The sequence below is a fragment of the Vicugna pacos genome, chromosome 5 (assembly GCF_048564905.1).
Source record: "Vicugna pacos chromosome 5, VicPac4, whole genome shotgun sequence".
NCBI classification, from domain to species: domain Eukaryota; kingdom Metazoa; phylum Chordata; class Mammalia; order Artiodactyla; family Camelidae; genus Vicugna; species Vicugna pacos.
In genome coordinates, this window is record NC_132991.1 from 80,360,313 (window position 1) to 80,384,846 (window position 24,534).

Below are 24,534 nucleotides of genomic sequence, written 5' to 3' on the forward strand. Positions count from 1 at the left end.
GTCTTCACATCTCTAGTGATATCATGGTGAAAGGATGGAATGAGCTAACACTTGGGCCAGTCTGACAGACCCACCCCAGAAACCAGAGTGTGATTTGAATTTCCACTTTCCCTAAAGTGCACAGCGACCACAAGGTGGAGGAATCCAGAGACTGGCTGGGGTGCAGGAGTTTGCCTTCTGCCCAGCTCAGTATTTGAGTCCCTGTTCTTACTAGCTCTGTGACCAAGGGAAATTTAATTAAACTTGCCAAGCTTCAGTTTTCTCATCTATGAAATGACTAACTTCAGAGAGTCGTTGAGAGAATGACAGGAGCCAATGCATGTAAGTTTCTTAGCACAGTGCTTGGCATGTATTATGTGATCAAGCGGGAATTTAATAATGATGCTGTTATGAGAATCAAATGAGGCTGAAGATGTAAAGAGTGCTTTGAAAACACTAAGGCATGATTTGCACATTAAAACCTATGGTGATTAATAGTAGTAATTCGAACTCAAAGCCAACCTCCCTTCTGAGCCCTGCTACCATGAAACTGCTTCCAGGAAGTGTGAGACACTTTCTCCTAAGGAATCACCTCCCTCTCTCCACCCCCAACTTTCATGTCTTCTATTCACCATACACTCGGAGTTGCCCACTCCAATTCAGGACCTACAGTACAGTGTTCAATAGAAACAGAATAGCAGGCATTCTTAACTTATTCTCAATTTCAAAGGAATTCTAACTTACTTTAGGTTTCCCCAGAAGCAGACCCCAGACAAGAATCTGAGGGCAAGGAGTTTATTTGGGAGGTGAAGGAGAACACTGGTAGGGATGCGGGGCAGTGAGACAAGGAAGGGAGGGTGGCCAATAAAGGGGTGTGTTATCAGGCTTAATTCTGGGCTTAATCCTGCTGGAGAGACTCTGGGAGCTAGTGTAAACTACACACCTTGGGGAGTTATCTCACCCAAGACATGCGGGAGCTGGGGGATTCATACCCAAAGTCTCACCAGTCACTGGTTAGAGCTGCTCTGGGGTAGAGAGCATGAGTTCCCTAGCATTTCCAACTGCCATGTGAGTGGAAAACTGTAGTCAAGCAGCAAAAGAAAGCCTGCAGGCAAAGAAGTACAGATATTGGCAGTTGGAAGTGGGGTCAAGTTCACTGAAGTGGGAAGAGTGAGAGACGCAGTTAGGTTACCCACAGCGCCCTCTGCAAACACCGTCAACATTTTACTATTACAAGTAACATTTGCAGTCCCCATGGGCTATCAGCAGCTGCCTGAGTCCAAATCTCTCTAAGAATCCTCCAGAAATCATGCAGTTTAACAAAAAGGAGAAAGAAGGAAATAAAAATACTCAGAACCTGTGCTTACAGCATAATTGGGAGACACAAAATACTACCAACTCTCGTGGTAAAGTGCTGCCACCTGGTCTCTGCCGTTCTGAATGCCATTATCACATCAACACTAGGGAGCTCAGTTCCGAAGCAGCGTTCCCTGCCGTCAACCCTGCCTGAGAGGACAGCCACCACTGCCGTCCCCAGTGAGTGAGAGGCTTGGTAATTGAGATACAACAGCAGGCAGGTTTATCACCAACATGCTTAGCACTAATGAATACATACCCCCGCCGGTACTTAAGAAAAGATCCACCAAATAGGCAAACTACTAGCTAACTTAAGAGAAAAAGGGAGAATGAAAAAATGCAAAAAGGAAGAAGAGGAAGAAGAAGAAAGGAGGGAAATGGGGGAAGGGGAGGAGAGAGAGAGGAGAGAAATTATGAAATTAGAGGGAGAAATTATTACCCAGAGGAGAAAAACTTACCAGTGAGACTGCTTTAGAGAACCATGCAAATAAATATGAGCACTTAGATAACATGACCAACTTCTAAAACATAAAATTTACAAAAATTGATGCCATTAGAGATAGAAAGTTTAAGCACACCAATTTCCATACAACAAATAGAGAAATTTATGAAAGAAATTTCCACAAAGCAGCATCAAGGTCAGTACGATTTTGCAGGGGAAGTCTACACATTTTCAAGACAGATAATCCTAGGATGCTGTTTAAATTGTTCAGAGCATAATTAAATAAGTAAATAAAACAGGAAATTTTCCAAAAACATTTTTATGAAGCAAAAGTAAAATACCTAAACCTGGTAACACACCAAAAACCCTGCAAATCAATCTTATTTATAAATACACACACAAAAATCCCAAATAAAGTGAAATAAAATGTTGTCAAACACAATTAATGACCCATTAAAAAATAATATAATGTGACGTGTTCTGGGAATCTAAGTATGACTTGATATTAGGAAAAAATCCATCAGCATAATTCTCCATGTTAATAGATCTAAGGAGAAACAATCGGGTGATTATGCACTAGACACAGAAATCACAGACTGCGTGATTCCATTGATGTAAAATTCCAAAAAAGGCAAAACTAATGCAAACTAATCTACAGTGACAGAAAGCAGATTACTGGTTGCTTGGGGCTCAGGGGTGGAGGGAGATTGATTGATTGCACAGGGGGTACAAGGAATCTTTTGGGGGGGTGACGGGAATGTTCTGGATCTTGATTGTGGAAGTGGTTTATCAGGAGTATATATCTAAACATTCACAGAATCGTATACTTTAAATGGGTGCGGTTTCTTGTATGTAAATTATACCTCAATAAAACTGAAAAATATTTTAAAAATCAATCAACTTTACTAGCCCCACACTGGGGGACAATGTGATGCATGTATCTAATGGACTTGGATTCTGAATATATATGTACATACACAAACATTCAGAATGTAAGTTCTATGTGTGTATGTATATTCAATATTATGAATAAGACCAGGATAAATAATTCAGTGAAAATGATCAAAATATTTGAATAGTAACTTCACATAAGGACATCCAAATGGCCAATACGCTCACAAAAAAAAGTGCTCAAAATTACTTATCAGGAAAAGGCAAATTAAAATCACAGTAAGTTACCACTACACACTGAATAGAATGGCTAAAATTAAAGAGACTGACAATACCAAGTGTAGGTAAAGGTGTAAAGCAACTGCAACTCTCATATTTCTGGTGGGTGTGTAAAATGGCACAGCCACTTTGTAAACTTGTTTGGCAGTGTTTTATAAAAATAAGCATGCATCTATCCTATAATCTCGCAATTCTATTCCTAGTTGTATATCCAAGGGTAATGAGTATTTGTCCACAAATATACTTGTATTAGAATGTTCTTAAGAGCTTTCTTCATCATAGACAAACACTAGAAGCAACCCATTATCGTCAGTAGGAGAATGGATGAAGAAACTATGGTATAGTTACATAAAAGAATAATATTTAGCAATAAAAAGGAAAGAACTACTTCCAGATGCTACCACATAGGTAAATCTCAAAAATACTACATTGATCAAAATAAGCCAGGAAAATTGGGGAAAAAAAAAAGAATCTGAGAATCTGGACAAAAAGAGTACATATAAGACATTTGTGAAATTCAAAAAAGAATCTATAGTAATGTTTTGTCAGCTTTCTATATCTTTTTGTTTTGAGTCTGACAGTCTCTGTATTTTAACTGAAACAGTCCACTTTTTTTAAGCAACAACTTCACGATATAATTAGTCCACTTATTAATATTGTAACTAGAGCTATGTGAGTTTGTCTACCATCTTAAGTGCTTTCTATTGCTTCGCCTTCTTTTTCCTCATTTCTCCTTCTTTCGGGTTGAATTTTTAAAATTTGTCCCCACACTTTTAGTATAAAAATGTTCAAACGTACAAAAGTTTGAAAAAAATAGTACAATGAACACCTACGGTCTCTCTACCTGGAGTCAATGCTTTTTGTCCTAGAGTCAACTCATTTTACTATATTCTATTACATACATAATATGGTTTTGCTGAACCATTTGAAGTGAAGTTGCAGAATAGACCTATTATTTTTTATTACCCCATTTTCCTCACTCAATTAGTTTGAAGTTGTACTGTTTCCTTGGGCTGCTATAACAAAGTACCACAAACCAGGTGGCTTGACACCACAGAAATTTGTTCTCTTACAGTTCTGGAGGCTAGAAGCCTGGAATCCAGGTGTTGGCAGGGCTGTGCTCCCTCTGAAACCTGTAGGGGAATCCTTCCCACCTCCTGCTGGCTTCACGTGGTTTGCTGGCAATCTTTGACTCTCCTTGGCTTGTAAATGCATCACTCGGATCCTATATTTTCACACAGCATCCTCCCTGTCTTCATATCTTCTTCCCTCTGTGCATGTCTGTCTGTGTGTCCACATTTCCCCTTTTTACAAGGACACAGTCATATTCGATGAGGACCCACAATAATGACCTCATCTTAACTTGATCATCTGCAAAGACCCTATTTCTAAGTAAGAACACGCTGATAGGTACTAGGGGTTAGGATTTCAACATTTTTGGGCGGACACAATTCAACCCCTAATGGAAGCTATAGATTCTTTCTGAACTTTTAGTGGTTTTCTTAAAAATTACAGTATGTATCCTTGACTTCAAAGTATAATATTAAGTGGGGAGGGTACAGCTCAGTGGTAGAATGCATGCCTAGCATGCATGAGGTCCTGGGTTCAATCCCCAGCACCTCCATCAGAAATATAAATAAATGAGTAAACCAAATTACCTCCCCCAGGGAAAAAAATAGGTATAGTATTAACTGATTCCTTCACTCTCTTCCTGGACATTGCAAGAACCTTAGGACTCTTTAACACGTATACTTCTCCTGAGTTTTACGGTACTGTGTTTAATCATGTATGTTTTAACTCCACAAGCATTGTTTATGCATCTTGTTTTTAAAAACTTAAATGGTCATTTTATATAAAAAATTTTTATATTGGTATCCAAGTAATTGGAAAGACAGCAATTAGCACAACTGTTTTGATAGAAGAGTTTATGAGCAGACTTTGACTTTTCCTATTTTGATCTTTTCAGTGATAATATTTTCTTGGTAATACATTAACAATCAAGTAACACGAGCAGCTGCTAAGTGAAGGGGATGAGGAAGGGTGAGGCTGAAGTCCAGACTGTGTCCTCCTCTTTACTGTGCCTGGGATGGGCAGGGAGGGATTAGGGGAGGGAGGGAAAGTCTGGGCTGCCCAGGGCAGCTAAGGGGGCGCTAATGCTGAGCACCCAGGCCTGAGAGGACCAAGCTGGGCTCCTGGACTACTCTAGGAATGGAAGGCCTGGGGATGGGAGAAGTAACCTCTCGTTGTGAACCCACCCACCCTCTGCATCCAGCAGGAGCTTAAAAAAGAAAGAAAAGAGATTTGAAATCAGGCCTCCATCAACTTCCAGAAGCTGTAGCCTTTTCTACCTGTACCCTAACCTCCCCATCTGTTCTGGTTCCAGAAGTTTAAGCCAGGTTGAACTCCCACCTCTCCAACCTCTAAATTAGCACTACAGAATGAGTTTGAGTGAAAAATTCACTTTAATAATCCAGCTTCAGCTCAGCTGAGAATGTCCCCTTCTCGAGTGCAAGAGAAGTCTTTCCAAGAGGCCTCAGTCCACTAAGAGGTTATGGCTCAGAGAGGGGAACAGCTCAAAGAAGCCCTAAAAAAGAAGGCAACAGGTGATTTGGAATCAGTGGAGACCAGAAGGGGGTGCCCCACCACTCGCCACCCACCAAATTAGGCCCCAGCAAGGGAGCAAGGCATAGTTGCTTCACCTACACTTGACAACTGCCCAAGTCTTCCCAACCCTGATCCCCTCTCTGACCTTTCATTATCCTCTAGGGGCTGACCAGGGCCCCTGAACCTTGAGAAGAATGGGGACACTTCTTTTCCTACATGGTAGCACCAAGACAGCCAGCCCCATGACATAGGCCAGTCACTTAGTGATGGTGATGTTGCAACCAATCCAGGCACTAGAGGAGGAAGAAGCCCAGCTGCCATGGTGATGGGTGGGGTGGGAGTCACCTTGAAGAGGGTGAGGGTCTGGAGCACTCCTGTGGTGCAGGCTGTCTCCCGGATGGAGTGCATGGCCAGTTGAGGGCTGCCTAAATCCAGTACCCGCAGCCCCAGCCGAGAAGCTAAGATAGGTCCAATGGTGGTCCCACAAGGGGAGTCATTCCGGACCATGAGATCCTGGGGGAGAGGAAGAGAGGTTCATGAGTAACATGGGATGTGTGCTCTTTGAGGCCCAGGAGGAAGTCACCTTAGAACTGCAGGGCTGAAAGGGGCCTGGTAGATGGTCCATTTCAAACTCCTCGGAGAGTGGATGTGACCAGCATAAAATCACAAAGCCAACACGAAAGGGCAGGCCCAAAGGACAGTACATTCTGAACCGGTCCATTCCCTCCATTTGCACTACCACCTCCTTAGTTCCAGGTACCAACATCTTGCCTCCCACAAATAATCTATTCCCCAAATAGTAGGCAGGTGGATTTTTAAAAAAAATATATGTATCCTTTCTGTCGCCGTGTTCCATAAAATGCACTCCTCCCCATACACACACAAAGAAAAATCACTCATTTAAAAAATACTGCTATTGGCAATTTAAGACAACTTCTTTATATCCCGGTGAAAAAAAAGTAAATAAGAAAAATCATAATATGATACTAGACATCAAGACTTTCTGTGTAAAGGAAAAGAGAATTACAAAGCCAGATAAACTAATAACTTCTTTTTTGAAAAATGAGAATCATGGCATCAATTCATGATTTTTAAAATATGTATTTTTTTCCTAGCCATGTCCGTAGAAATGGCCCCAAAGCATTTCCCCTCCAATAACAATGAACACTCATGGTGCCAGACCATGGTCTCTAAAATCATTATTTATCAAACGCTCCCAAGTCGGGGGAGAGAAATGAGCAAGAAGAGCCTGCAATTTCTCGTTGTGCCCAAAAGCAAGAAAGCCCTTCAGAGCCATGACAAAGAACACAGAAGTTATGTCCAAAGGGCCCCCACTGGTCAAAGTCATGAAAATTTGAGCCCAAGATAGAATGATGTGGACCAGCTTCACATTGAATCAATAAAATAGAACTAACAAAAAGCTATGATTCTGTATGATACTGAAAGAAGGAAAAGGAAAAAAAAAAAACAAAACTCTCTTATTTGTCAGCATGTGGGGCAGACAATAAAACACCTCACCTTGAAAGTTGGTTATTAAAGGGAAGGAATTAACATTTGTCTTGTCTTTCCAGGAGGAACCATACTTCACAATAACCAAATAGTCCTACTGGAAGGGGGAAAGTTCCACTTCACAGAAGAATGACAGCTAATATACATAACATGAATAAAAGAATGGGTGGGGACATTTTTCAGTAAATTCTAATGAAATTACCCATTTAGGCAAGGATTATCAACTGGTGTTAAAACCAGACCCCTGGCTGTTTGATGGGGGAACTTATAACTTGTATAGATTACTGTCCAGTTAAAAGAGGAAAACCTCCCTATGGTGGAGGGATGGAGGTCCCCCCACCCCAATTTAGTGATCAGTCTTATCACTAAGGGTGAATTCCCCAGATAATATGTGTATGATGCAATATGAAGGACACACTACTCATGATGTCTTCTGGCCAAAAATGTTTAACTTGAATCCATCAAGCCTTTAGAGAGGAATTCTAGATTACAGGAAATACAGGGGCTAGAGACACAAGCTCAAAGACACCACGAGGAAGCAACCAGACAAATCCAGAAAGCGATGGACTGATCAGCCTGGGTTTTTCAACAAGTCAATGTTGTTTTTAAAAAAAGAAAAAAAGGGGAGGGGCTGTGCTAGATTAAAAGACATTTAAGCAACAGAGCAACTAGATATAATGCATGGTCCTGAACTGGATACTGAGGTGGGACAAACAACTGTGAAGAATATTTTGGGGATAACTGAGGAGAATTAAAAATAACCTGTGCATTAAATGAAATACAGATTTATTGAAGCAAAAATTTACTGAAACAGAAAGGTGGAGAATATTGAGTGAAAAAAAGGAAGCAAAAGATATATCCAAAATGACTTCATTTTTTAAAAATGTGTTAAGTATATACATGGGGAAAAAATCTGGAAGAATATACACCAATCTCTGGGGATGAATGTTTCATTTTCTCATTTCTATTTGTATTTTTTGAAGTACACATGTCCTGTGCTTCTGCCATAGGGTATTAAAGAAAAATCCCCCAATGTCTTCCCACAGCTTTATAAGAAACTCCAAACACCCTTCCCTGGCCTGGGAGGCCCTGCAAGACTGGCCCAGGCAGGCTTCTCCCCCTCCTCCTCCTGTTCCCACCCTGGCTCTACCACTCTGGCTCTGTCTCCTCCTAGTAGACCAAGCTCACTCCTGTCCCTCTCAGGACCTTTGCCCTGGTTCCCTCTGGCCGGATGCTATATCCCAGACTCAATCATAATTGCCTTGTTTTCAGTAGTTAGGTCTCAGTTCAAGAGTCACCTCCTCCAGGAGGTCTTCCTGACTGTGGAACAACGCAGCTCTACGAGGGGCAAGGTGGGGCTGTGCAGCAGGGAGAGCCCTAAGCTGAGAGCCAAGATGCCAAGGGTTCTAGTCCTGACTCACCAGGACCTGCCTGCTATGTTTGTCATTGGACCACCTGGGCTCCAGTCCCTGATGTAAGTATTATCCTGATATGTGTATTATATATTACATATCTCTATCTCCACCCCACTCCCGAGATGGGCCATTGCCAAGGCAAGAATGACAATGAGAATCTGGAGCTCCAGGATTCCCAGTCCTGAGCTTCCCTTATAGAAGCCCCACAGGGGAGCTGGGGGTGCTGGGTGGGAAAAAGGCAGGACTAACCCACCATGTGCCAGGAGCACACTGGACCTTTAATCCTCACAGAAATCTAGCAGAATAGACATCATTGTAAGCGCCATTTACAAGTGTGGAAACTGAGACTCAGAGAAGTTAGGAGAAGAGTCCAAGGTCACAGGAGCAGCACGATGGCAGAACCAGCACTGATCCCAGCTCTGCCTATGTTCAAACCCCATTTCTCCTCACTCTCCTGAGACCACCTTCCACTAAAGATTGACTACCACTAAAGACTGTCTTCACCAGGGGACCATCTGCTTGTGCCCCCCCACTCCCTCCCTCCATCACCCCTTCCCCAAGGCAGGGCCTGTCCTCACCTGCAAGGGCACCCCGACATTTTTGGCCACCTCTCGGATCAGGGCCTCTGAAACCGCATTTGAGGCGTAGCGTTGCTTGCTGTTCACTTTGATCACAGGGCCCTGGGGAGAGGGAAACCAGGAGGTGACAGTGAGGCAGAGATGCATGACAGGCCCAGAGGGAACGAGATGGGGCCCGGAGCCAGCCACGCCTCTAAGTCCCTAAGGAGAAACAGGAGCACCTCACCTTGTGGAATAAGGGCCGGTGGTTCTCCTCATGCTTGTCCCTGTAAGAGACAGAGAAGGGCTGGGGATGGCAAACAGGAACTGGGCAGGTCAACAGCCACCATCTCTCCCATGGCAGACATCACCAATGGATCACAGCATTCTCTACCACTCAGCCCAGCAGGACCTCAGAGTCATGCTAAACACAGTGTTCCAGGCAGCCTCTAGCAATAGATGGAAATAAATTTGTAGATAGAGCCTATTCATATGGGTTAGGCAATTACATGACTTTGACCAAGTAGGCCTTGGAGCAGTCAAAAGGACGTCCCTACTGAATCTCTTGACATAATGAGGAGGAAAGGGGAGAGGCCAAGGTGCAGGATAAGCCTGAAGGGAGGTTACACTCGGGTCTACAGCTGCGTGAGGACTGCTGCCTGGCCCGGGAGACTTACAGGTAGTTGGGGTGCACAGCATGGGCCATGTCTGCGCTGATCATGTAGGACTTGGGTATGGCTTCTTCAAAGGCTGTCAGGTGCTGGGGCGAGGCTGAGATCCTCCGCAGCACCAGCTCCGTCAGCAGGGACTGTGCCCCCTGGGCGCTCTCCGACCCCACCTGGTGACAGCAGAGACCTGGCCCTAGGGCTCTGGGCTCAGGACCTGAGCTGGAGGCCAGGCAGAGGGGCCCAATGCCCAGAGTGACCTAATACCCTACTGAGCCCCACTGTGGGTGGGGAATGCAAGGTGTTATCAGCAACTTCCCCAACCCTGTGCCACTGAAAACCTGATGGTGAGTTGGAGCCAAACTAATCCTCAGCCATCTCTGGGGCAGAAATACCACTTTTCTTCCCATACTGGTCTCCTTCCTTCTCCCTGACCCTCACATCTAGGGCTCAGCATAGGTGACCCAACTTGCTGGTCAATCTTTCTTTATGCATGTGACACAGACTTCTAACTATCCATAATCCCTTCTATAACAGAACACCTGAGCTGTAGCTAAGCAGACGATCGCCTAGCTAGAGATGACCTACCTAGCCTCCTTTGCTTTAAACGTGGCCATGCTAAGTTCCATGGAACGCAGGCAGTGACGAATGCCACCTCTGGGTTATGACTTTAAAAGGATGGGAGGACACTCCCCCTTTGCCCTTTTCTTCCATCCTAACTTAGTATAGACATGGTGGCAGGAGCTGAACAGCTACCCTGGGTCATGAGATGGAAGCCATGTGTTCGGAGTGGCAGAGGCCTGTCCTGTACTGCTGACTCTGACCTGCGCAGCTGTTCAAGCTCTGTCACAGCATCTAAGCCTGCACCTGAGCACAAGCATGCATAGTAAAGACCCACCCTGTGCTGAGCCCTGGGGGTATAAGAGTGAAAGGGCTGAGTCCCTGTCCTCGAGGAGCTCACCACGTGGCACCCAGAGGGACTTGGGAGGTGTGGTCATGCTAAGAGCAGGCTGAGCCAGAGGGGACACCGGGCACTAAGGAAGCTCACGCAGTATCTCTCATGTCTTTGGAGCCACCAGAATAGCCCTGGCTCCCAGGGGGTGCCGGGCATAGCAGGCTACAGAAGACTCCCCAGAATGGACCCTCCCAGAACCCTCCACGTACCTCTTCGTTGTCGTAGAGGGCAATCATGCGCACGTGGGGATCCACAGCCAGGGAGGCAGGAGATGCACAGGAATCGATCAAGGCCTGGTTTGAGGAGGGAACGAGAGCATCATCTTACCCCCTTCTTCCTCCATAGCTCAGCCCACGAACACCTCGGAGGTTCACACTTGCCCACCCACCTCCCGTCGTCATGGCTGGAGTGAAGTGCCCGGGCTGTCACTGGCCTGCATCTCTCAGGGTGCGGCCTGGTGGGAGAGCATGTGCGGGATCTTTTCAGTGGGATGGGAGAAACACCCCTCTGAGTGTTCTCGTCCCCGACACACCTTCCCACGCAAAAGGCAGGAAGATGTGGAAGACAGCGGGGGTTGGGGGAGGGCTGAGAATCCAGGGAAGTCAAAAGGATCACACAGATCACGTCAACTCATTGGCCTTGGTGAAGAGACTGAGGTCCAAAGAGGTGACCGTGACTCCATCAAGATGATATGACTGGCTGGCTGCACAAGTGGATTTGGGTCCCAGGTCTGGCTCTGGTCTCAATTACAGCCCAAAATTTGTCTCCAAGAGAACAGGGTAGGGAGCAAAGGAGAGCATGGAAAGGGCAGAGGGAGGTGCAGGGGCGAGAGGTGAGAAAGAGAGCAAAGTGACCAGGGTAGAAAGGTGGTGGGGAATAGCAAGGTAACTAAGAAGAGACCACACCACTGAGACCCCAAGGCACAAAGATGGTGGGGTGGGCTTAAGCCAGGGGTTGGTGTGGGTAGGGGAGATGGAGGTAGATGGCACTGCCTTATCGGATACTGGGGCCTTTCCTTTGAAGCAGAGGTTAACTTAAAGGAGAAGCAGCAGGAGCAAGGTTAGGACAGACACTGTGATGCCCTAAACCACCTCTCAAGCCTTCCCCCAGCTCAGCTCCTGGCTCTAGGGCAGTGCAAGGATGGGGCCAAGATGAACGGTGCTGAGGCTGCAGCATTTAGGCCCCACCACATGGTCTAACCCGCAACAGCAGATGGCGGGGGTGGTCCGTAGCCTTCTCATGACCCATAGGGCTGGAGGCGGCCCCCCACCCTAATGCATCACCTCTCCTGGTGGTGTGTGCTCCTGTGGGTACCCTGGCTCCTCACCTGCAAGGCACAGAAGCAGCTGTGCAGATTGTCCAGCCGAGGGGCAAAGATGAACTCCTCATAGGCGCCACCCAGGACCTAGAAAGACAGGACAGCCTGACCTTCAACTCCCCTCCCGGACTCACCCTCTTGTCCCTGCTCCCAAGGGCCTGAGCTTGAGCAAGTCTCCTGGTTCCTTGTGTAACCTCTCCCTGACTCTGGCCAAGAGCACTAGGGCCCACTGTGCAGGGCTGAGCAGTGAATGGAGAAGGGGCCAGGCTGGAGCTGAGGGACAGGAGAGTGGGGGCCTGTAGTTCCCGACCAGTTCCGGTGGGACAGAAAAAGGGAGGGGCTAGACAAGAAAAGAAGAGCTAGGGAAATAAACAGAGGAGACCAGGTGAGAGACAAGCTTAGCACACATTTAAACAAGGCCAAACATCCAAAAACTTAGCAATCTACTGATGGCAACTGGGAGAGACACGAGGACCAGCTCCAGAAAAAGGGGGGGCCACATCCAGGCTTCTTGTCCTTGAGGTTTGGAGCCAGCATAGGTAAAAGTTGACAGGGACCATTTGTAATAGAAACTCCTAGGAAATACGTGTTAAGGTTGATTACCAGGCCCCACCCCAGGTAGTCTGAGTAGGCAGGTCTGGAGTGGGAAACCCGCCCTTTTTGAGAATCATGGCCCTGGAAGCAGAGTGGGGTGGTGTCTACTGCGAAAACAGGGATGAGAGCTGAGAGTAATTGGGGTACTGGCAGAAGCAATGAGCACTTCAGGGGACATGCTGGGGCAGGCAGGGATCCCAGAGGTCCCCATCCACAAGTTCCTGCAGCCATTCCTCACCGCAGGCTGAGTGTCTGCAAGACACAACTCCATCTCCAAGATGTCCTTGGGGCTCAGCCCCAGATGGGCACAGAGAAGGGACATGAGGACTGAGTGGTGCCGGTCATCCTGCAGGGCAGAAGGATGCTAGAAGGAGGGTCTGCCCTTCCTTCTCTCCGGGACCAGTCCCTTCCTCACTGCTTACCCCTCCCCATGAGCAGGGGACTCTTACTGCAGAATTGAGAGGGCCTGGCTCAGGAGTCCCCTTCTCCAGCTCCTCCTGGACTGCTGTGGCCAGAATAGGGACTCTGTGGGAAGACAGGGAAAAGAATGTGTTGGGAGGGCTGGAGGACACAGCAGGGCAGGACGCCCTTGAGCTCAGGCATCCCCTGATGGGGAATTGCCCTGGTCCTTCGATTCTCAGCTTGCTCCCTGCCTGGCAGAGCTGTGAGAGCCCTCGAATGTCAACTGGGTCCCAAGAGTAAAACCTGATGATGGCCACCGCTAGGTAGTGGTCTCCCAGGTCCCAGCAGGGCCCCTTCCATCACCTGGTGCCACACCCTATCCCTCTCAGTCACCTCAGCCCTCGCCCCAGTCTCACAAGTGCATCTCCATGTTGGGTCCAAAGTTCTCGTTGACATTTCGCTGCAGATGGATTGCGAGGTGTGGGATACGAAGAATGGGCCGGTCCACGTGCACCAGCCGCTGCTCCAGCCGGCCTGAGGTAGGGCACTGTGGCCAAACAGGCGAGGTCAGCCATGGGTGCCTCCCAATCACAGTTGGTTGAAGCCCCCACTTCACCCAGACTATCCAAGGTGATCCTCTGACTCAGATTGCCTCCACCCTCCTTCCCCAAGGGGCTCTCCATAGGTTCTCTGAAGAAAGATGGCAGTCAATCTTTAGGCAGCTGAAGCTGAGAGCCTCCCAGGTCCAAGCCCAGTTCCCACCTTGACAATGACACGTCCAGCCAAAGTTAGGTCACGGTCAAACCAGGTGCTCCAGATTCCACCACCATAAGTCTCCACACCAACCTGCTGGAAGCCCACCTGGCTGCGGCGGGACCGCCGTTTCACCTGAGTGGGAAGGTGGAGAATGAGAAGGGAAGGCCACATGACATGACTTGGAGATGAGACAGACCGTTTACAAGCTAAGAGACATAGAAAGGCCCCAAGTGTGGAGGAAGGGGGCAACAAGTCTTCTCTGCACAGCCCTTGATCCCTTCTCTCCCCAGCAAGGCCCCAGTTCCTTACCCGGAGGCAGGGGCTGTCTGTGTGGGCCCCAATGAGGCTGAAACCATTACCAGGAACATACTGGCCTCCCACAGCAAAAGCGATGATGGTGGAGGAGTTCCTGGTCAGGAAATACTGGGGTGGGGGTTTTGAGTTGGATTAGCCAGCCAGCTGGCATACAGGACTTCGAGCCTAGGTCCCTGCCTCTCTGCCCCCACCCCACCCCAGTACCTTGCTCTCGGGCTTGATATCCCAGCTCTCCGTCTCCTTGAGTTCACGGAAGCCAGCCTGGAGGAGGCGGCTGCGGCACTCGGCCACGGCTGTAGGAAAAGAACCCTCTCATAGCGACGACGGAAACCGGTAGGAGGCACACGGACCCCCACTCTCCTAAGCTGCCCTGGTCACTTACCATGGAAAGGAGAGGGACTCCGGTTCACGAACTTGAGGAGTTCCCGGGCCGCGGCCTGCACAGCCTCTTTGCGGGCCCTGCCGCTCATGGCCACCTAGGGGTGGAGGCGCTTAGATCCTATGAAGTCTAGGACCCCTAACCTATCATCTAGGTTCTGGGGACCCCCCCCGCCAATCGCCCCGAAGTGACCACTCCAAGCCTCAGATTTCTGCTTCTGCCCCTTTCCCCATCGAAAGACGCAAATGTCGGGCTGTTCCCCCGTCCGCAAAATGCTTGGGTCCTCCAAGCAAAGTATCACAGCCCCTGCTCCGCTCCCCGCCCAGCTCGTCCCAAAACGGCCCCCCCATCCGAGCTTCAGCCTTGTCCCCTAAGTCCCGCCCCCAAGTGCCCCACCAGCGGAAAATCCCAGTCAGTTCCCAAACTCCGAGCTCGCAAGCCGGCCCCTAACTCTGAGCGGGCCTGCACCACGTGTGCGACCCCATCTCGGAACCAAAGCCCAGTTCTCTAGGGAACACCCCACCCAGGTCTCTCCCAGGCCACCCCTTAACCCTAGAAAGATAAGGTCACTCGGGGCCGGGCTTTCGGTTTCTCTTAGGGTCGGGCACGGCCCCCATGTCAGTAAGCGCGCTGCTAAGCTTGGGCCCACGTGGGCGCCCGGCCGGGTCTGAGATCGAAGTTCGCTGGGCAAGGGGTGACCACCGACCTGCATAGCCTTTCGCGCGGGCCTGCGTCCGCTCGGCCCGCCCCCAATCCCGCGACCCGAACCGCCCCCGCCGCTCGACCCGCCCTCCTCCGCGGCGGTGACGGGCGCCCTCTGCCGACCCGGAGGTGCTAGAACAGCGGGGAACCGCCTGCCCCCACCCCTACCCGGGGTTAGGAAGTCCGCATAAAAACACCTGGCCAGCTCACCTGGTCCGACGGGTGCTGTACAAAGTGCTCTCTCTCTCCACAGGCACCCTGGTGATAATAAAAGCCACATGGGTAGTGTTCATGGAGCGTTCATGAGTTTTAGTTTTATGATAAAATTTAACGTGCTATCTCGTTTAATCTTCATCCCTGCCCTGTCAACTTTGTATCTTTAGTGTCCCCATTTATACATGACCAAATCGAAACGCAGAGAGAATAACCTGTCCAAAGTAGTAAGTGGCAAAGGTGGGGTTTGGACACAGTTAATTTGATTTCTGGGGCTTGGAACCACCCACTCTCAGATCTTTTCTGGGCCCTTTTCTTTTCTTTGTTTGAAGTATAGTTGATTTACAATGTTGTGTTAGTTTCAAGTAATTCAGATATACATATGTTCTTTTTCAGATTCTCTTCCATTACAGGTTATTACAAAATATTGGATATAATTCTTCTGGGCCCTTTTCTTGGTAAACGTTATGTTAATATGGGAGGTCCCTAAGGGATGGAGAAATGAATGACTTGCCCGAGATCACACAGCTGTTTGGATTCATCTGGGATTTGACTCTGGTATCTGTACTCGTCCCACTTCTTAAAATGATAGGGAAAAAAAAACAAACTCCATATGTTCTTGGAGGCAGTTCCAATATTCCTATGTCAAGAGTGGTGAGTAGCAATTTAAAAAACCCAGGCACCTGCTTAGCCATCAGTTCTGATCAAGACCCTTGGTGGCCTCTAGGTTCAAAACAGGGTTATTAACATTCCAGAGATTACAGGTCAATGGAGCAACCTGACGCTTATGGACTGAGGTAGGAATGTCTGGAGGAGTGGGGAGTAGTCGGAAAGATCCTGTAGCCCTCACTTCAAAGGTGTAGACATTGCAATGGAGTGTTCAGGACTATGCACACTAGGTGATGGTTTAATTCATGGCATTCCCAGCCATTTATTGAAATGCCATTATGTATAAAATTTCACTGCTGAGTGGGACATGGAGAGAACATTCTTGTTCTCTGAGGAGCCAGAGGCTGGCTACTGGGGAAGGGACACATTCAAGGACAGTGAAAAGAGCTGAAACGAGTACAACATATAAGGGAGGGAGGCTTAAAAATGTTCTCCTAATCACAAAAAAGAGTACAAGTTGACAACATTGCAAATCAACTAAACTTCAATTAAAAGTAAGTGCAGATAAAACTTAATTCAAATCACAAAAACATAAAAATAAAAAATTAAAATGCATTGTTTGATAGTTTAAAAATAGTGCAGGTTAATGTGAGAAATTCAAATATCACCAAAATGCAAAACTTAGAAAGTGAAAGTAAACGTTTGATAAATTGAACATCCAGTCTTAATAAAAACAAAACCAAAATCCTCTTAAGAAACTGGAAGATAAAGGATAAAGGAGACTACCTGCAGAAATCTACAGTAGACATTATTGAGGAAATAGAGAAGTGTCCCTGTTCAAATCAGAAGCAAGGTACTGATGAGCTATTATCACCAGTAGTCAATGTGGACCTGCAGTCAGAGCCAGGTCCACAAAACATACAATTACATACATGGAAAAGCACAAGCTGTCGCTGTTCGTAGATGATATGATTAAATAGAACCTCCAAGAAAATAGACTGATAAGCTGTTAGAACTGATAGAAGGAGTGTCCTGTATGGTAATCAACTAGAAAATGTAATAGGAGAAAGGGCTTATTTACAAGAATAAAAAGTACTATTAAATTCCTAAGAATAAGCATATACATAACCCAATCTCACTGTAACCAGGGAATGCAAATTAAAAATGAGATACCATGTTTGCTTTGTCAGATTAGCAAAAATGAAAAAGATTGGTAATAGCAAGTGCTGGAAAAGGCTTGGGGTGATGTATGCCTTTCTACCTAGTTTCTGTCATGTGAACACCCCCTGTGGCCAATTTCAGGCTGCCAATGTGAACTGAACGTGGAGTTGGGAAGTTGGGAAAACTACATCACTGTGTAGATTTCTACCAAATGTATAGTAGACATAAATAACCTCAGGAGCATAGATTTATAGTAAAATAATTAGGAAAACGATGATTTTTGAGTATTTGTTATCTCTGTAATATGATTTATTTACTTGTAAGTTTACATGAATTAATTTTTAAATAATCACTGTGTTTAATGATAGGATCACAAAATTCCTAGCAATTTGAGAGTCAGTTCTTATGAGCTGGTCCAAGTCAGTTCTAACACACAACTTCACCCATACTCTACACCTCTGTTCCTCAGAGTGTGTTTTGTTGACGAGGGAATTTTTCAGAAATGCAGACCGTCAGGGCTTACCCTAGACCTGCCGAATCAGAACCTGCATGTTAACGTGATCGTTAGATGATCTCAACTCACAAAAAAGTTTGAGACACAGTGTTTTTTAGAGTATCATATGGCAGTAAACAACAGTGTGAGGTCAATCTTTATGTATTATCGTAGAAAAAAGTGCCAAATATATTGTTGAGTGAAAAAAAATGCAATTTCCAGAATAATATTTATGGGGCAAAAGCATTTTGGTGAAACTTACTCAGTGAACCAAATTTCTAGGTTTTATATAAATATATGTGTAAATTTATGGAAGTAGGTTTGGAAGGAGAGTGGTCATCTCTGGGTAAGGAACTGGTACTGGGTATGAATCAAATGACCTTGATTTCCTGATGCCAAGACAGCACTGGGTATCTCATTGCTGGTAGGTATCTTGGTTGTTTAAATAAATAAATAATTTGCTTCTGGATGAAATGATAGGGGCTTGCATAACACAGTGCACTTTGTTCTCTTACGTAATCATTGAAAGGGCACTTTAGTTTCCAACACATGTTTTCTCGTCAAGTCCTGATTTCTGAGCAAGCCTCAACTGAGTAAGAACTGCAAGTCCCAGGATGCCTTGAGGTGAGTAGCTCAGGCAAGATTATAATTTCCAACCAATCATGTTCTAGGAGAGAGGTTTGAAAAACACTTTTTATTGTTAAAAGAATGAAGTACCTCTACAGGTAGTGGTAGGGAACCATTTCTAAGATAGACTACTAAGTGAAAAACAAGACGCAGCATAGCAGTTATGGCATGCTGTCCTTTGTGTGTATAAATGCACACACACACCTATTCTTATGTGTTTAATATACATCAGGAACCGCAAAAAATGGTAATTGACTCTGGGAAGGAGGGTGAGGTAGCTGAGGGTTGGGAGTAGAAGGGACACTTCCTTATTCCTATAAAACAGATCCCTACAAATCCTTTTGAACTTTCTGAATGTTTTCTATGTGTGTACATAAAAAACTTTTAAAAACTAAGTAAATTTAAAAAGCAGCAGTTGGAAAGATGATCTTTAAGTGCTTTCTGTGACCATAATTTTTGTTTTCTTCTGTACCCGGATTGAGTTGGTAAGGTTTTGTTAGTTAGCATTTAACCCTAAAGCCTTCAGTTTAAAAAAGCCCATGAAAAGCTGTTTGATGCTATGATATGGAAATTATGTCTGATGTTGAATGGAATGTTTCGTTTGATGTTGATATTTTAAACAAAGTCAGTTGAAGTTGAGATACGGAGACCTTCAGAAAAAGGTACCCAACTCCATTCAATGCTCAGCTACACAAGCACTACAAACTATTGATCCTGCCTCTTTCCTGTTCTTCACTCCTCTCGCCTCCAGCCCAGCATAACTCATCTGCTCCATCATTATAATCATTTCCTTGCACACAGCTCCACATCTCTTGCTCACTCTGGGTTTGCTTACTTGCCTGGCAAATACCCCAACCCTGACTGCAACCAGTTCCCATCTTCCCTGTGTCTGCGCCTAGCACATAGTAGATATACAATAAATATTTCTCGAATGAATGAAATTTTTAAAAATAATTGTTATTTATGAGAAATGGCCCTCGTAGAATATTCCCCAATAATAAAAAGGGACAAACTGTTGATAAGTGCAGCAACTTGGATGGATCTCACCGGCATTATGCTAAGTGAAAAAAATGACAAAATTATAGACATGGAGAGCAGATGAGTGGTTGCCAACGGTTAGGGAAGTTGTGGGGATGGGATGGGTGTGGCTTTCTCGAGGGAACATCTTTGTGTTAAAATAGTTCTGTATCATGATTATGGTGGTGGTTGTGTAACTACCCATGTGATAAAGTTAGGGATGCCAGCTAAAAGACAGGACACCCAGTTAAGTTTGAATTTCAGATAAACAAAGAATAATTTCTTTTTTTTTTACAAAGAATAATTTCTTAACAAAAGTATATCCCATGCAATACTTGGGATATACTTACCCTAAAAACAAAATTTAACTGAGTGTCCTGTATTTTTATTTGCTAAATCCAGTGATCCTTGACAATATGGCCTAGAACAATGTCACTGGCTTGGTTGCCATAGTGTACTGTAGTTATGTAAGATGTAACCACTGAGGGAAACTGGGTGAAGGGTAGACAGGACCTCTCTGTACTATTTTTGCAGCCTCCTGGGAATGTATAATTATTTCAAGATATAAAGTTTTTTTTAAATGGCCCTCAAAATAAAATCAACTGTTCCTGTGGGTGATAAAAACAAAGAGATATAGGGAAGCACTGGTGATTAACCTTGGGAAATTTATGGAGCGTTGTAAAACCAGTGCTTCACAAAGGTCTTAAGATGTTTCCCTCTCAAATGTCAATGATCTCGTGTAATTATTGACAGTATAACAAAGTGGTCCTGTGCCTGAGCTCAGGATCAGATGCAGCTGAGTTCAAGCTCCACCCCCTCCACCAACTGGCTGCAGGCCCTATCTGCAATGCTATGTTGTAGCCAGCTCACACTCCCACCCCTTCCAGCTCCACCTTCAGCGACTTTAGGCTGGTGGCTTGAAACCGGCCTGGGAGTATTTACACTACTGCGACTGCAAATCCTACAAATCATGGCTTTTGATTTGTTTGTTTGTTTATTTTCTTCCAGAGAGCTAATTGTTAAACTTTGCCTACCATATCACAGACGGTGAGCCTCAGTGTCCTCATCTGTAAAATGGGGGTAGATAGCAGTAATAACCTTATCACAGTAAGAGGATTAGATGAGATATGAAGTGCTTATTGTTAAGTTTGCCAAAAAATAAATGAACAGGAGCTGTCTTGACCAGCCGTCTTGGCTGATGGCTCAGACTTGAGCACCTTTTCCCTGCTCAAGTGCTTTAATACATAAATAAATAAATAGAGAAGTAATAAATGTCCACTATTATTATCTCTCAATCTTATCTCTCATTAAACTGAGCAACTTGAGGGTAGGTTTATGCCTTCTTCACTTTGATAACTTTAGCGACTGGCACAGGGCCTGAAACATAGCCAAGTGCTAAAGAGACAAACGTTTGCTAAATTAATGAATAAACCACAAATAATAGTGACTTGAGAAGCTACACCTCCAGAAAATGTGTCCTTTATCAGAGGCCTTTCAGGGTGCACTTTTTGTTTGTTTTTTTAGGGGGGTAGCAATTAGGTTTATTTATTTAATGAAGGTACTAGGGATTGAACCCAGGACCTCATGCATGCTAAGCATGTGCTCTACCACTGAGTTATACCCTCCCCTTAGGGCATATTTCTTAATCTTTAATCTGGGAGATTTCAGGCCCAGTGCAGCCTGCCAGGGGGTTCTGTGCAGCACGCACACCCTCAAGGGTGGTGTCTGCCCTTGCAGGCCTGGCCCTGACCTCCTAAGGTGGCCCTCCGGGCTCATGCTCCCAGGTGGTGGAGACAAGCCCTCACCTGATCATCTTCCAGGAGCCAAGACGGGACATTTCTGGCTCCAAGCCTGTCTGACTAGAGGTCATTTAATCCTCGCTGGATTTGTCCTGTTTATTTTAGTGAACAGGGCTGTTTACTTTCGGTTCGTATTTCTAGGGGTGCTTGCTCATTTTGCTTCCCTTTTATTTACTCTTTGCAAGCACTTGGGTTTGAGTAAATATGTCTATAAAGTTCCAGGGACTGGCTTATTCTGTGTCTGGTATTTTAATGGCCTTTAAACAGTGTCTGCTCAAGTAAGCATTTTATAGATGGGTTGAAAAGATAGAGATTTCTGTTCTCAGTGGCCTCTGATTCCTTCCAAGCTGACAGCTGGCCACCAGCAGCCTCTGAATCATGGCTTTTCATCAGTAATAAAATATCAAAAGTCAACACCCATCTCTGGACAGAGAAACCAACCCACCCTGGCCAGCTAGATATGGAACTTAGGGAGTATGGTAGGTATTTCCATTCTAGGGCAGTGCTTAGGATAAGAATTACCTAGAATGTTTTCATAAATGATGCAGAATCATGAGCACCCCCTTCCCGACTTGACAATTCTGCTTTGGAAGGTTTGGGCAAAGGCCCAGTGATGTGCATTTTTAAAAAATTTATTTACTTATTAACTTTTACTATCTTTTTTTCTAAGCCTTTTTTTTTTAATGGAGGTACTGGGGATTGAACCCAGGACCTCATGCATGCTAAGCATGAGCCCTACCATTGAGCTGTACCCTCCCCCACCAGGGATGTGTATTTCTAACTGTACTGCAAATAAATCTATCCTTGGACCATCCTAAGTAACACTAATCTAGATTCTCAAAACCACAAGTGCCAACGGGTGGGCTGCCCTTGAACTCAGTGCCACATCATGGGGCGATATGGAGAGAAGCTCAGGAACCAGAGCAAGCTGTTCAGAGTATTTCCATCACCACTTAGCACACTGGTCCTCCAAAGTTAGCCAAGAGGATGATGTGCTGGTGGGCCACTTGCTCAAGGTCTAATTTGTCAGCAACTCAATGGCAGAGACCAAGTCTCTTTTTATCCCCCCAATCTCTGAGACAGTGCATGGCTCACAGGTTGGCACTCTGCACTGGCTGGGACACTCCCACCTGAGACAGCCCTAGAAGACAGGCCCGGTTACCTCAGGGTAGCCCGGAAGCCAGTTAGGAATGGACGTGGCAGAGAGGCTGAGCATCATTGGTCACCTGCTTGCCTCCTTCCGAGCTGAGGCCAGGTCTATCGGAGGCCGAATGGAGAACATCAGCTCCTCCTCCTGCTGTGGCCCCACTGCTCCAACCTGCGAGGTCTTTGGTCCATCCCATAGAGCCCATTATGACATCATCAATGCAATTTGATATAGTAAGGTCCTCACAGCACCCAGACTATTGTGGCCTGTGTCTAAATGATGACTTTTGACTTAGGGGAGGGTATCCTGTATTCCAGGAGACTATAGATTTCTGTTCCCCACTCCAGAATGTGAGCTCCAGGAGGGCAGAGCCCACATTGGCCTTGTTCACTACTGATCTCCAATGTCTAGCACAGTGCCTGACATGTAGTAAGTGCTCCAAGATTTTGGGGATGCATGAGTACCCGAGGGAAAGGCTTCTCAGGCTCCAGCCACCCATTCATTTATTCATTCTCATTGACCTGTGAGTCAGGCTCTTGTTGATCTGAATAAAACTCCTTTTCTGCCCCAAGGAGCTCCCAGCCTGGTAGTGGGATATTGGAGACACATCCTTTGTGTAATGCTCCCTGACAAGGGCTGTATCTGAGATGGGGTTGCAAGGAGGTGGCAATGACAGGCTCTTAAGCCAGAGAAATGGTATGTGGTCTGGCAGGATTTCCCCTGCCTGAGTCATCGAGCCCCATCTGCCCCAGGCCTCTGCCTGCGCTGACAACCAGGCTGCTTATTTCTGCTAATATTGCAGCAGGGTGCATCTACAGAAGCAATCTATAACATACCATTTACAGCCATAACGAAACCACAAAAATCAATCCCCAATGCTTGCTCCCATTAACAAACTCGCTTGCAGGGCCTCTGGAGTGTGGCACACAGATAGCTTCAAGGTGCCAAGGGAGACACAGGGATGAATAAAGTGGGGGCTCTGACCCAGGGGATCAGAACCTCCCTGGGGAGACAGGACACATGGAGATGAGATGATTAGCCACACAGAATGAAAGAGTGTATGCCAAGTAGTGAATGAAGGTTCTACAACTGCACTGCCCTATACACTAGCCACCAGCCACCTGAGTAGCTTAAAAGGTGGCCTAGTCTGAATTGAAAGGTGCTAAATGTATAAAATATTGTATATGTAGGATTATGAAAAACATGTAACATATCTCAATTTGAAGCTATTGATTACATGTTAAAATGATAATATTTTGGATACATGGGTTAAATATATTATTAAAGTTAATGTCACCAGTTTCTTTTACCGTTTTAAAATGTGGCATCTAGAACATTGGAAATGACATTTATTTAAAAAATCCCATTTTGTTTCTGTTGGACAGCACTGGTCTAGGAGTTGAGGGAACCCACTAAGGGACCAGTAGCCTGTGCTACTACAGTTGAGAAGATTTCTGGGGAAATGGAATGATTAGGAGCAAGCAAGAGGGCACTGAGGAAGGGCGTGGGAAGTCATTTGAGAAGTTTGATCATGAAGGGAAGGAGAGAGGATGGCAGCTCAAGGAGGCAACAGAGTCCCAGGAACAATGCACACATCACTCACCCATCTCTTCCTCCGGCTCCTGACATCTTTCGAAAAGACAGACCCTGAGTACCTCCAGCTACTCTCCCAAGCAATGACTCTAGAGGACGCCTCCTTCCTCTCACTGCTGGACAATGTGGAGTTGGCCCTTGAGCTGGGTTTAGATGCTAAGTGTTGGCTGACTCTCAGCCCCGGGGAAAGGGCAATGGTGGGGGAAGGGAAGGGAGTTCGGGGGAACTGGGAGTTTGGTCAGTGTTTGAGATGGGGAGGACTTCTCAGAGGAGCAGTGTGGTCCAAGAGGAGGACGTCAGCCCTAAAACTTGGCCAGACAAATCTTCCACACATTTCATCAGGGAAATCAGGTAGCCTGGATCTGATGTCCCTGCCTCTGCCCTCCCACTCAGCCACATGGAGAAGCTTGTAAACACTCAAATGCAAGGATTAACTCTGCATGTGGTGTCTGGGACATTGTGAACAACTCTTGGTGGTATGTTTGTGTCTGTGTTAGGATTGATCTTTTTAACCCCCAACACCTAGGACGTGAGGCTTGGTACAGAGCCAGTATTCAATAAATATTGATGGACAATGTGGAGTTGGCCCTTGAGCTGGGAAGGAAGGGATGAAGGAAGGAGAGAGGGAGGGAGGGAGGAGGAGTGAGGGAAGGAAGAAAGGATGAACAAACTACAAATCTGTCAAAACACAGAAGCGGATATTTGGAATGGGCTATACTTGTTCTGTGCTAGATTTTTGGATGTGAGCAGCAAGAAG

The 24,534-nt window shown here is 46.0% G+C and overlaps 1 protein-coding gene across 5 annotated transcripts; it reads right to left on the reverse strand.

Annotated features, from left to right (window-relative positions):
• Positions 1-5,390: 5,390 nt before the first annotated feature.
• On the reverse strand, positions 5,391-22,347 carry DNPEP (aspartyl aminopeptidase). 5 transcript variants are annotated; one of them, XM_072961714.1, is made up of 16 exons: positions 22,200-22,347; positions 15,329-15,376; positions 14,420-14,513; positions 14,242-14,330; positions 14,032-14,145; positions 13,729-13,854; positions 13,383-13,513; positions 12,987-13,089; positions 12,803-12,928; positions 11,980-12,057; positions 10,862-10,945; positions 9,710-9,870; positions 9,280-9,319; positions 9,054-9,155; positions 5,897-6,064; positions 5,391-5,531 (listed from the first exon to the last, which is right to left on the reverse strand). In XM_072961714.1, exons 1-16 carry the CDS (start codon positions 22,254-22,256, stop codon positions 5,481-5,483), a joined length of 1,572 nt encoding a protein of 523 aa, XP_072817815.1. In that variant the 5' UTR covers positions 22,257-22,347; the 3' UTR covers positions 5,391-5,480. The 5 variants fall into 5 exon arrangements, with proteins under 5 accessions (XP_072817815.1, XP_031533831.2, XP_072817817.1 ...); XM_031677971.2 differs by having other exon boundaries at positions 12,803-12,910; positions 13,014-13,089; positions 22,200-22,345; XM_072961716.1 differs by having other exon boundaries at positions 22,264-22,297.
• Between the last annotated feature and the right edge of the window lie 2,187 nt (positions 22,348-24,534).

Bases quoted from the DNA above. Each gene is read 5' to 3' on its own strand.
- DNPEP (XM_072961714.1), bottom strand. From the start codon at position 22,256: ATGATGCTCAGCCTCTCTGCCACGTCCATTCCTAACTGGCTTCCGGGC. The intron at 14,331-14,419 runs GTAAGTGACCAG...CTTTTCCTACAG, and splicing joins GAGTCCCTCTCCTTTCCATG to CCGTGGCCGAGTGCCGCAGC. The intron at 14,146-14,241 runs GTACTGGGGTGG...CCCCCACCCCAG, and splicing joins ATATCAAGCCCGAGAGCAAG to TATTTCCTGACCAGGAACTC.